The sequence below is a fragment of the Musca autumnalis genome, unplaced genomic scaffold (genome assembly GCF_047663935.1).
Source record: "Musca autumnalis isolate F117 unplaced genomic scaffold, ASM4766393v1 scaffold_3, whole genome shotgun sequence".
NCBI lineage: Eukaryota > Metazoa > Arthropoda > Insecta > Diptera > Muscidae > Musca > Musca autumnalis.
The window spans coordinates 127,616,741-127,629,308 of NW_027411866.1; the positions used below are offsets into that span (position 1 = coordinate 127,616,741).

The following is a 12,568-nucleotide window of genomic DNA, read 5'->3' on the forward strand; positions in this document are numbered from 1 at the left end:
TAAAGGTAGAAACACAATGAAATACGCCGCTTTATCACGTTCAGTTTCATGTAAAAGACTAACGTTAAAGTACTACCTAATTCAAAATAACTAGGCAGCATTTGAATTAGGTAGTACTTGGCCTTTATTCTTCTACATGAAATTGAGCGTGAAGCAAGCAACAAAGTTCAAAGTATTTTAACCTTAAAGGCCTGAGTACATAAGTCCCAATTTACATTAGGCGAGTTTACTTGCGGCAATTGTCAGTTTGTAGGTGAGAGAGGGTGCTGAGAGGCAAAGGGTTACCATATGCCTCACCTCTCTCTCCTACAAAATGACAATTGCCGCAAGTAAACTCGCCCAATGTAAATTGGGACTAAGCTGCCTCGCCTTGCTTCACGCTCAATTTCATGTAGAAGAATAAAGGCCAAGTACTACCTAATTCAAATGCTGCCTAGTTAATTTGAATTAGGTAGTACTTTGCCTTTAGTCTTTTACATGAAACTGAGCGTGATAAAGCGGCGTATTTCATTGTGTTTCTACCTTTACGGGCATAAACCTTGGTAATTGTGCCATGACGTAACGTAACCGTAAGCTAATATAAACAAATACTGCTCTAGTACAATTTGTCAGCTGTTGCTATTGACGTACGTCATGCGTAAAGAAGCAACAGCAATAATATTTGTGTGTGGACGATAACATTTTATACATAAAAAACGGAAAATTTAACAAAAATAATCCTAAAAAATATAAATAATTAATAACTTCTTCTAAAAGCACGGTTAACATATTATGTAGTGTAACTTTGAGTGTACCGCAACTATTTATCAAAGTTAAATTCAAAATAAAACGAGCGGAAATACAAAACTCGTAGAAATTGGTTGGATCAACTAAGGAGCGAGTAAATGATTGATTGAATGAATGTTACTGAATATGGAGCAAATAAAAATCGAAAACAACGGTCATCAACCAAGTAAGTAGTAGTGGATATTGTTCACGGAGCGAACCTGTGGAATAATTAATTATTGGAAATGGAGTTTCACAAATTAGCGAGATGATGTTTTGATTCCTTCCTTAATAGTCACCTTAACATGCAGACGGTAATGGGATATACGTTTTGCCAACAATTAATTCTGTTATAGCGAATTAGATGCGTAAAAGACTTGGGAAGTATAAATTCAAAAATGGTCTACAATATCAACCTTTGATGACAACGGAAACACTATAACCCATCCACACTACGTTCCCAAAATACAACTCCACCACAGTGGATATAAACAATGTATATTAGGAAGTCCGAACCAGTTTCGCATTTTTTATCACTCATTACAATTATAATTAAAAAAAGTTGTACACGTTATGATTTGACACTGCAGACAACTAATAAAGAAGCTTTTTACAATCATTGTTTTTCCTTTATTGCAGAAAGAAGACGTTATCAGAAGGATTCATCGTCCACAGATGACATTGTAACAACTTTAATACATTTGGTGAGGCAGAACCCGGTTTTATACAACTATAAATTACAACCGAATCAACGCAGGCGTAGCGATATTTTAAGTGGTTGGGCCCAAATAGCAGCAGCCATTGGAAGTAAGTACATGCATCATTTGAAACATACATTTTTCTGTAACTAAAGACATTTCTTTATCATCTCAAAAGTGTAAAATTAAGCTCTAGCTCTCCATTCAATCGTCTCTGGTTATAAAATAGGTCAACGTGGCAGTCTTTGGTCGTTTAGAATCAGATCATCAGTGATTATAGTATAAACTCGGCTGGGAACAAAACCTCACAACTCTATCATATAAAAACTAAAAACAGCAATTTGTATGAAAATCAGGTTCACTACGTAGCTCCAATCGTCCACAACGTTTGTATGAAAAACACTGCGTATACGTAATTTCACACGTTAGTTTGTATGACGTTACTCCTACGCCCTACGAGAGAAGTCTTTGGGATGTTTGTGGAACCAATATTACTCCTACGTTTTGGAACTAGGACAATGTTCCCAGATAGGGATTGAAGAATTAGTACCTACTTCACAGTTTACGGATATGCAACAACCAGTGTGTATGCTGAAAGGGTTGTAATACAGCAAAGATAGAGTTTTAATATTTCCGTATATATTAACTCTCTATGTGGAACATTCCTTTTAATATATTGGTCATTAACTTCCAGCGCAATAATCGTTTTCCTGTTCATCGGTTTCAAGTACGGCTAACTGCCACAAATATATTTGATTGTCTATCGTTTCAAATTAGTGCGGAGGCTGTTGGTCGATGTCATTAAACAGTGTAGCGTGATTAAGGTTATCAAATGTTTTGATGGGTTATGCGACCACAAAACTCTGTTTTTACGTATACAAGTTTACAACCGCTTGCCGAAACACGGTTGAATTGTTACAGTGTAACTTTTGGATCCATGTAAATCTATTACAAAATCAATCAACCAATCCTCCTAAAGACCTTTAAAACTCACCTATGAATCCTCTAAACAAAAACGATCATTATTTTCATTTATAGGCTCTTCTAACAATCAATTAAAAAAAACACATTTATTGTGCTACTTGGGTCCTGTTAAAAACCTATTAAAAATACACATTTATAGTCCTACTTGGATTCAGCTTAAGATCTAATTAAAATCCACGTTTATTGTTCTACTTGGTTCCTCCTAAAAATCGTCAATTATTGTCATACTTGGACACTCCTAAAAATCTGTAAAGATCAGCGTTTATTGCCTTACTTGTGTCCTCCTAAAAATCTATTAAAAATCCACATGTATTGCCATGCTTTGGTCCTCCTAAAAATGTATTAAAAATCCACATTATTATTGCCCTACTTGGCTCCTCTTAAAAATCTATTAAAAGCCTCGTTTATTGTCTTACTTGGAGGAACCCAAACCTACTTAAAATCCAAGATTATTGTCCTACTTGGAGCCACCTAAAAATCAACGTATATTTTCCTAATTGGGTCGTTTATTGTCTTTCTTAGGTCCTCCTAAAAATCTAGTAAAAATTCACGTCTACTGTGCTACTTAGATCCTCCTAAATATCTATTAAAATCCACATTTACTGCGCTGCACGGTTCCTCCAAAAATAGTATTAAAAATTCAATTTTTATCGTCCTGTTTTAATATTCTATTTAAAATTCACGTTTATTGTCCTATTTGGGTTCTCCTAAAAATCGACGTTTCTTGTCCTTCTTCGGTCCACCTAAAAATCTATTTGAAATCCAAAAATCTTCCACTTAGATTAAGACTTCAAACTAAACCCAATTGCCCCCAAGGCTCACTGACTTTCTTTTATCTCACGTACATTTAGATAGATACTCTGTTGAGGAGTGTCGGAGAAAATGGAAAAATCTACGCGATACCTATCATCAATATCGTTTACGAAAATCCAAAATTGGCGATGGTCTCTCCAAATGGCGTTATGCCAAAGATATGGAATTTCTATCGAATGTTTATCAACCGAAATTGAAATCAAACCGTACACAAAATTTCAACAACACCACCGCAACATCACAGGATAATCTCTTGCACAGTGTATCGGAAAGTAACGATGAACACGATCAAGTAGTACATCAGGATATGGTTCATTCGAGTATTATATCGGTTAACGATGCTGATACTTTCATACTGACCACATACGAGGATGTGACACATGACAACGATGTGAGCCACGAAGATCATCATAATATGTCACACAGTGAATTGAATCATGACAATAATAGTATGGAAAATTGTGTTGAAATTGTTAAACATGAACAGCACACGAATTTGGATGATGATGGTAATACTGCGGCCGAGGTGGACTATGAGGAAGTTTGCCTCTATGAAGAATCTGGTAATACGCCTAGCGTTGATTGTGAGACAATAATTGGTGCCCCGGTGACAAATTCAGCCAACTCGGATGATACGAAGTTTCAATATATTACAAATGATTTTTGTATAGACTCCATGAATCCAAGTCGATCACAATATTCCAGTAGTGCCAGTAGTGTTATTGGTGCAGCGGGGACATTGAAATTGAAAAGTTTACCAATGGTAAGTTCATCATCGGGATCAATGGTTCCAACATCGACCAACAATTCACTGGATTCGTCAGGGGCATGTGTTACAATACCTGGCTCATCTAATATACAACATTTACAACAGTTGCCAGAACTGACAGGCAACAATGGTGCCGTTGTAACAGCTTCCACGACACCAACATCGAGTTCATCAGCAGTGGCAACTGTTATGGTTAAAACAGATTCGAATACTGCTGGCCTATTGACCAATTCGACAAATTCAACTAATACTCAGAACAATACTCCCGTACATCATCAGTCCCAACAACAACAACATCAACCACAGCAGCAGCACCACCAACACCAGCAACAGACACATGCGCCCTCATATGCCAATCAAACTACCCATGGCCATAATTCCTCATCCAATAACAACAGCATGGGAGGAGGAACCATATCCATTGCAACTACCACTATGGCTGGATCTAATTGTATGGTAGCAGATTATTGCAATCATCAGCGTGAAGAATGTGATTTATTTTTTGATTTTCTTAAAAAGAAAATACAACGTTTTCCACCCGAAGAGATAACTTCGATACAAGTGGAATTTCTCAATTGTGTTTTGAGACGAGAAGCTGAGCATGCTCAAAAAGCACAACAACAACAGCAGCAACATCATCAGCTGCAACAACACAATCACAATATGAAGTGAAAATGTTGCTGTTGTTGTCGTTTCTATATCATAATACCCCCCACAAAACAAAAACAAACACCCAACCCGCCATCCTTAAAGGTTTCGATCGTTAGCCGATGTTATTGTCCTAGAGATATATAAATAGTTTTTTTTTTCATTTTCTTTATGTTTAGTGTAATTTTAATTTTAGTTAATAGGTGTAATTATTATATAGTGTATATCATCATCGATTGGTCAGATATTTGTATTTTTAATTAAACAATAAAAAACAAATTATTTAATTGAAATTGATTCGTGTGATTTCTTACTACACAGGACCCTTTAATGTCTTCTGTCTACTAAGAATGCCTTAAAAAGGTATTTTGTCTACTAGGGAATGCCTAAAGAGTTTTTCTGTCTACTAGAGCATAACTTAAATGGTCTTCTGTCTACTATAGAGGACCTTAACATTTATTCTGTCTAATAGAGTGGACCTTAAAAGGTCTTCTGTTTACTAAAGAAGATCTCAAAAGGTTTTCTGTTTACTGTAGAAGCTCTTAAAAGGTCTTCTGTCTAACTAGAACCCAATAAAATTTTTTCTTCTACTATAAAAGACCTTAAAAGGTCTTCTGTTTACTATGTCTACTAGAGAAGACCCTACAAAAACTACTGTCTACTAGAGAAGACCCTATATAAACTAATATCTACTAGAGAATACAATAAAAGGTCTTCAGCATAAAATAGAAGTCCTTAAAAGGTCTTCTGTCTGCAAGATAAGACCTCAAAGGGTCTTCTGTTTTGTGGATAATACCTTAAAAGGTTTTCTGTCTGCTAGAGAAGACCTTAAACGGCTTCTGTTTACTACAGAAGATCTTAAAAGCTCTTCTGTCCACTATAGAAGATCTTACAGTTATTATGTCTACTATAAAAGAATTAAAAAAGATCTACTATGTACCAGAGAGGATTTCTTCTATCTTCTACAGACGACCGTAGTAAAAGGTTTTGTATCTACTATGGAAGACCTTTAAAAGAGGAACCTTAAAAGGTCTGCTGGTTGCTATAGAAGACATTAAAAGGTCTTATGATTGCTATAAAAGACCGTAAAAGGTCTTCTGTTTGCTATAGCAGACCATAAATGGTCTTCTGTCTACTAGATAAGACCTTAAAAGATCTACTGTATACAAGAAAAGACCTCAAAAGGTTTTCTGTTTGCTATGTCTAACATAGAAGACCTTAAAAGGTCTTCTGTCTACTATAGAAGACCTTAAAAGGTCTTCTGTTTGCTAGATAATACATTTAAAGTCTTCTGTCTGCTAGAGAAGACCTTAAAAGGTCTTCTGTCTACTATAGAAGACCTTAAAAGGCCTTCTGTCTACTATGGAAGACCTTAAAAGGTCTTCTGTCTACTATAGAAGACCTTAAAAGGCCTTCTGTCTACTATAGAAGACCTTAAAAGGTCTTCTGTCTACTATAAAAGACTTTAAAAGGTATTCTGTCCACTATAGAAGTCCATAAAGCGTCCTATGTCTACTAGAGAAGACCCTAAAAAACTACTGTCTAATAGAGAATACCTTAAAGGTCTGTTGTCTGCTATAGAAGATCTTAAAACGTCTTCTGTCTACTATAGAAGACCTTAAAAGGTCTTCTGTTTGCTAGATAATACATTTAAAGTCTTCTGTCTACTAGAGAAGACCGTAAAAGGTCTTCTGTTTGCTATAGCAGACCATAAATGGTCTTCTGTCTACTAGATAAGACCTTAGAAGATCTTCTGTATACAAGAAAATACCTCAAAAGGTTTTCTGTTTGCTATGTCTAACATAGAAGACCTTAAAAGGTCTTCTACATTTAAAGTCTTCTGTCTGTTAGAGAAGACCTTAAAAGGTCTTCTGTCTAGTATAGAAGACCTTAAAAGGTCTTCTGCCTACTATGGAAGACCTTAAAAGGTCTTCTGTCTACTATAGAAGACCTTAAAAGGTCTTCTGTCTACTATAGAAGACCTTAAAAGGTCTTCTGTCTGCTATAGAAGACCTTAAAAGGTCTTCTGTCTACTATGGAAGACCTTAAAAGGTTTTCTGTCTACTATAGAAGACCTTAAAAGGTTTTCTGTCTACTATAGAAGACCTTAAAAGGTCTTCTGTCTACTATAGAAGACCTTAAAAGGCCTTCTGTCTACTATGGAAGACCTTAAAAGGTCTTCTGTCTACTATAGAAGACCTTAAAAGGCCTTCTGTCTACTATAGAAGACCTTAAAAGGTCTTCTGTCTACTATAAAAGACTTTAAAAGGTATTCTGTCCACTATAGAAGTCCTTAAAGCGTCCTATGTCTACTAGAGAAGACCCTAAAAAACTACTGTCTAATAGAGAATACTTTAAAGGTCTGCTGTCTGCTATAGAAGACCTTAAAAGGTCTTCTGTCTACTACTAAAGACCTTAAAAGGTACTATATCTACTAGGGATGACCCTAAAAGAACTTAAAAGGTCTTCTGCCTACTATAGAACCTATAAGGAAGGAAGTCATTAAAGGTTCATATGTCTACTAGAGATGACCCTAAAATAACTTATTTATACTAGAGAAGACCCTAAAAGAACTACTGTCTACTAGTGAATACCTTTAAAGGTCTTTTGTCTACTAGATAAGATCTTCTGTCTACTAGAGAAGGCGTCAAAAGGTCTTCCGTTTACTACATAATACCATTAAAGGTCTTCTGTCTACTAGAGAAGACCTTAAAAGGTCTGTCTACCATAGAAGACCTTCTGTTTACTATGGAAGTCCTTGTATGTGAGAAGAAGCGATCCGATCCTCATCCACCACATGTCAACATCGGTGATATGAAATAGATGTCGAGAATGGGTGCACTTCCGAGGCCACTTCAGATAGCTACCCAATTCCCTTAGATCCCGGGGTAGCTGAGAGAATTTTCCGGGACATCATCACAGCTGCAGCCGCTCTCTACATACATACCTGCTCTCGAATACCCGAAATTAGAGCACATTTCCCAGCAAAGGCGACGGGCGTGATGAGCTTCGTCGAACGAACCCTGAAGACCCAGGGCTTTGGGAACTTACTCTTTAAATCAACAGGGGCTAGTATGCGAGAATCCGGGAAAGAAGGATAATAGAATGGCTGCTACTTTCAACTTCGTGACAGTGATAGATCCGAAGAGGTGCGCTTTTTATTTAACCGGCAATGTATAGGGCACCCCAAGCGGCGATGATGCTAGAGGCGTATTAGTCGGCCGGAACATTGGTATTACAACTTGCATAATGGGCCATGATGGAAAATATTAAGGTCGGACTTTGGGACAATGTTCTGTATCGGTGCATCAATGTAAGTGGGACATTCAATTGCATCCGTTGCCATAAGAGTATAATTATTTTTTTAGAAAAATGTTGCGGTTATATTGTGCTTACCTAAACATTTTCCAATTGATGCAAATGTTTCCGAGTTGAAAATTTCCTTCCAAGAGGTAACATATAAAAAGTCACGGTTTATGATTAATCACATTCATAAAAAGTTTATTTTTCTTATGGCAAATTGACTAATAATTTTAAATTATTTGTTTTCCAATTCAAAATAGTTAGACGAACCACACACACATATACATACGTAATGTTGTATAGCTGTTTGCAATCGTATTCATATCTTTTTGTTATTATGTTTTAAAATTAACAACATAAATCTAAACAGAAAAAGGAAATTATTATGTAACTTAAAATCAAATTATTTTAAATTAACAAATACGTTGTTGTTGCTAAGTTTAGTATTGAGGAACACAAATTTACTAAGATATTTGGCAACAAAAAAAGTAAAATTAAAGGAAAAACTTATTAAACTATATACAATGCTATACAAGCATTAACTGTTAAGCATATTTAAAAATAAAACGAAGAACATATTTATAAACTTTAGCTGATGACAATGAGGACGAGGAGGTGGAGGAGGCACAATGCAAGTTATTAACTTGAATCTGAACTTAAGGATTTTATGCGATCGGTATTGAAATAAATAACTGTTATGGTGATGTCATCTCGATAATAACGTACAGCATCCTGAGGTAGTGAAAGGTAATATGAAATTTTTGAATGTTCTACCCCATAATCTGTGCCACCCAAGGCATGGCGTATCAGATGTGTGGCTGAGTTTTGGTCCAAAGGTTTTCGTTTGCGACCGGCCCTAAAATAATTAAGAAAAATAATAATTAAAATATATTTTCTGGTAGAAGTTTGACTCAGCCTACTTTCTCTCAGCCAACAACTCCGATATGGTCTGTAAGGTGACATCATTTTCTGGCAATTTAATCGGTTCCATTATTCGTTTTGAATTTAAATGTTCCGCCACAAGTTTAACAACTTGTGAGGGCGACAAAAAATCCCATAAACCATCACTGCCAATTACAACAAATTTATCATTTGCTGTCAGCCGGTGATGATGGATATCAGGACGTGCCGTTAAATATGGTGGTGTATGATAATTCGGTGGCACAAAATGATCTCCAAATAATGGTACAACATATTTGCCCATAATTTCGTTCGACCATTTATAACGAAAATCACCCATAGCCCTTAGGGGAGCCAATTGTCCCAGTAGACGATCATTGCGTATTGCCGTTTCACTTTCTTCTTTGGGATGTTCCGATAATATCCTTTGTACTTCTTGTAAATTATCGGTGTTGTGTTCAGTGTTGAGTTTCTTCGTTGTCCATTGTCCAGTTTCGGCACATTGTGATCCCAATACTGCTGTACAATCCCCGGTACTGGCCAAATGCAGGTCGAGATCTTCAATGTGCGCCACAGCACAAACGGCACCTGGGAAAGAGAATTAGGTACATTTAAGGCGTTTTATGTAATCATCAATCTCCAAGCCCAATGCGTGAACTGAAGGCCCATATCTCGGGAAGTAGGGCCTTCCCATAGGTAGTATATCTTGTTGTATTCAGGACAATTAGATCTACTTGTAACATGTTATTTTAGAAGAATTGGAAGGTCGCGCGTAAACCCGTTTTATGCCTCAATCTCAATTGACCAAGTATTTATGAAAATGTGCAAAAACTTCTGCCAAGCATTCAGTGCAGGATCAGAATGCTCACTCCTCTTTTTCTATTTCCTAGCCACATATATTCAACTAACAGCAGACACGTTCTTAGGTTTCTCCATAAGCCAACTCTTTCTACCACAGATGGAAGACTCGTGTGGTATAAAACTCACCTGACATTGCTACAGCCATTGTCATCATGCTTGTTTTATTTAAAGCCTCATCAGACATATCTTTATCCAAAAGCATAAATGCGTCTTCGATGGCCTGGGCACGATCTGTTGCCGCCTTACTAGATAAATTGTTGACATAGTTTATAAAGCTTTCCTCATAAATGTCCTTAATTTCTTTAACAAAATCCACCTAAAAAAAGAAGAAAAAAAAAACAAATTAATAAATCTTCTCAAAAATGTCCACAAAACTCCATACCTTATCATTGTGGCATTTTAAAAATGATTGACTGTTACAACCTTTTGCAATTTCTTCCTTTAAAATCTTGCGATCTATCAATGATGCAGCTATGTAACGCAACAAACGTTTGCTTATGACTTGAGAACAGGCAGGACCAGCATGACCATCAAAGATTCCACAAATAAAACCTATAACGAAATTATGAAACTCGTTGTTAATACAAGTTATTTAATCAAGTCGGAAATCAATATTAACCTGATTTGTGATTAAAACTGGCCTCAGTTCTGGTATCTTCACAGGGAGAATTGGAGGCCAATTGATTCGATTCATAACTCAATACCGTACTTTTGTCATCCGTAAAGGTGTAAACAAATTCATTTTCTCTAAGCATTAAATTAACCTTGAATGGAGAGAGGGGGTAAGTAAAAAAGAAAGACAAAATAAATATATCAAAGTAAACAAATCATTTGCAACTTCCTGATATTCTAATACTCACATCGTAGGGAGACAAATGTGGAAGTTGGTTACAGGACTTCTGTGAGGTAATGAACAAATTTCGTGAAAGAAAACCAGCTTCATTTCCAAATCTAAGCAAACTTCTTTGTCGTACATTTGCTGCGACATTGCGTACAAATATTGTTAACATCTAAAAAATTGTGAAAATGATCTAATTCGCGGTGTTTGTTTTTTTCTTATTTTTTTCGTTTAGTCAAATTGTTTTCTTCTTTAACAGCAGGAGAGGGGGTCTTGCACTTTGTCGATGCTTTTCTCAATGAAATATTATTACGTTGCGTATTGTTATTTTGGAAAATACTGCAAAAATATATATGTTGACTTATAAATATATACGTTTATATATGTATTTTAACAATAATTATATGTTTCCACGGACTTTTTCTTCACGAAAAATCACCAAACTGCACTCGCTCGCTATTTTTTTTTCTAATTGAGAGTGGTTGTCATTTGACATATGCAACAAAGGTTGCATGGCAATACCACAAATTCTATAATCGGATAGAAATGACAGGTTGCATTTGGTGTCATTTGTACCCCGTTTGCACATAACCGGATTTAATAAACCCGGATTTAATAAACGTCAAATAATGCTAAGTTTACATTTACGAAATCCCCTCGATTTCAAATGTCAATTCCATAGCTCAAACGTCAAATGAAATCTCATCTGGATTTCATTTGACGTTTAACCTATGGATTTGACAGTTGAAATCGAGTGGATTTCGTAAATGTAAACCAAGCATAAAGGCCTGCGTACATAAGCTGCTCTGCCTGATTGCCTTGCTTTCCTGCTTCATTTTTGACATAATAATAATAAAAGAATAAAGAAGGCCGAGGAAATTTCGAACTGGGTTGCCCTTTTCTTTTTTATTCTTTTATCAGAAGTAAGCAAGGTAAGCAGGCAAGGCAGCGTATGTACGCAGGCCTTCAGTCCTCATAAAGAAGATTAAGCCGGCAAAAAGCTCTGATGCAAACGCCGTTTGGCCCAACTGATTTGGGAGACATAGCGCGAATGAAGCTAATAGTACATTTATGATTTGGATTTCGTAATTGTAAACATCAAATACATGTTTTATTACACTTTTTTATGCTATGTTTACACCAACCAGTTACAAAAGTTAATAATTGGTCTGTTCCAGTACTGCAAGAATCTACTAATTTTTACTATTTTTTCCGATAACATAAAGGAAAAAATGTTATCGTAGTAAAAAATAGTAGCTTCTTGCAGGTTCTGGAACAGAGCAAATGTGAATACTCGAAGTATAAAATTATAATAAAAGTTACCGTTGCATTAATAAATAAATCAGTAGCAACTGGAAGACTTAAAATGACTCAAGTATTTCTGATTAAATATGCATCAAAAGGTCAAAACTCAATAGCTCTTTTCCAGAACTTAACAGTTTTTACAATTTTTACCACTTTTACACACTTTGCGTTCCCGTACACAACATTTATATGAAAATCGTTTACGACTTTTCCCACTTTATAAAGTACGGGAACAGGCCAAATGTGTCAGAAATAAAGTAATGTTTGGTTTACATTTACGAAATCCACTCGATTTCAACTGTCAATTACATTGTTTAAACGTCAAATGAAATCCAATGGATTTCAGATGAGATTTCATTTGACGTTTGAGCAATGGAATTGACAGTTGAAATCGAGTGGATTTCGTAAATGTAAACCTAGCATAAGTCAAGAAAGGCCGGTGACAAGGTTGCTTACATGGTACAATAATTCTTAGGTAGGCCACATGGTAGAACAAGAAAAGGTAGCAGCAATACCCAGCTGACTGAACTGGGTTGTAGTGTTAGTGTCAAATTCCATTCGACATTTTATGTATTTATTTCTATGTTCGATGTATATTAGGGATATATATTTTTCAAGAACAAATTTATTCATCAGAAAAAAAACTATTTCCCATAAAGACGGCTTCATATCATTGACATGTAA

General features: G+C 35.8%; 2 protein-coding genes across 3 annotated transcripts; one reads left to right on the forward strand and one right to left on the reverse strand.

Annotated features, from left to right (window-relative positions):
- Positions 1–614: 614 nt before the first annotated feature.
- Positions 615–4,970, forward strand: LOC141397708 (uncharacterized). Its single transcript, XM_073974344.1, has 3 exons — positions 615–952; positions 1,405–1,572; positions 3,299–4,970. Exons 1-3 carry the CDS (start codon positions 901–903, stop codon positions 4,699–4,701), a joined length of 1,623 nt encoding a protein of 540 aa, XP_073830445.1. The 5' UTR covers positions 615–900; the 3' UTR covers positions 4,702–4,970.
- Positions 4,971–8,150: 3,180 nt separating this feature from the next.
- On the reverse strand, positions 8,151–11,121 carry Pdp (pyruvate dehydrogenase [acetyl-transferring]-phosphatase 1-like protein, mitochondrial). 2 transcript variants are annotated; one of them, XM_073974346.1, is made up of 7 exons: positions 10,998–11,121; positions 10,602–10,918; positions 10,361–10,505; positions 10,124–10,293; positions 9,868–10,057; positions 8,901–9,468; positions 8,151–8,836 (listed from the first exon to the last, which is right to left on the reverse strand). In XM_073974346.1, the coding sequence occupies exons 2-7, from the start codon at positions 10,749–10,751 to the stop codon at positions 8,620–8,622; spliced, it is 1,440 nt and encodes a 479-aa protein (XP_073830447.1). In that variant the 5' UTR covers positions 10,752–10,918; positions 10,998–11,121; the 3' UTR covers positions 8,151–8,619. The 2 variants fall into 2 exon arrangements, with proteins under 2 accessions (XP_073830447.1, XP_073830446.1); XM_073974345.1 differs by having other exon boundaries at positions 10,602–11,079.
- Positions 11,122–12,568: the final 1,447 nt, after the last annotated feature.

Excerpts from the sequence above, each read along its gene's own strand:
- Pdp (XM_073974346.1), bottom strand. The coding sequence starts at position 10,751 with ATGTTAACAATATTTGTACGCAATGTCGCAGCAAATGTACGACAAAGA. Across the intron at positions 10,506-10,601 it reads CACATTTGTCTCCCTACGAT|GTTAATTTAATGCTTAGAGA; the intron begins GTGAGTATTAGA and ends TCTCCATTCAAG. Across the intron at positions 10,294-10,360 it reads CAGTTTTAATCACAAATCAG|GTTTTATTTGTGGAATCTTT; the intron begins GTTAATATTGAT and ends ATTTCGTTATAG.
- LOC141397708 (XM_073974344.1), top strand. The coding sequence starts at position 901 with ATGTTACTGAATATGGAGCAAATAAAAATCGAAAACAACGGTCATCAA. Across the intron at positions 953-1,404 it reads AAACAACGGTCATCAACCAA|AAAGAAGACGTTATCAGAAG; the intron begins GTAAGTAGTAGT and ends CCTTTATTGCAG. Across the intron at positions 1,573-3,298 it reads AATAGCAGCAGCCATTGGAA|ATAGATACTCTGTTGAGGAG; the intron begins GTAAGTACATGC and ends ACGTACATTTAG.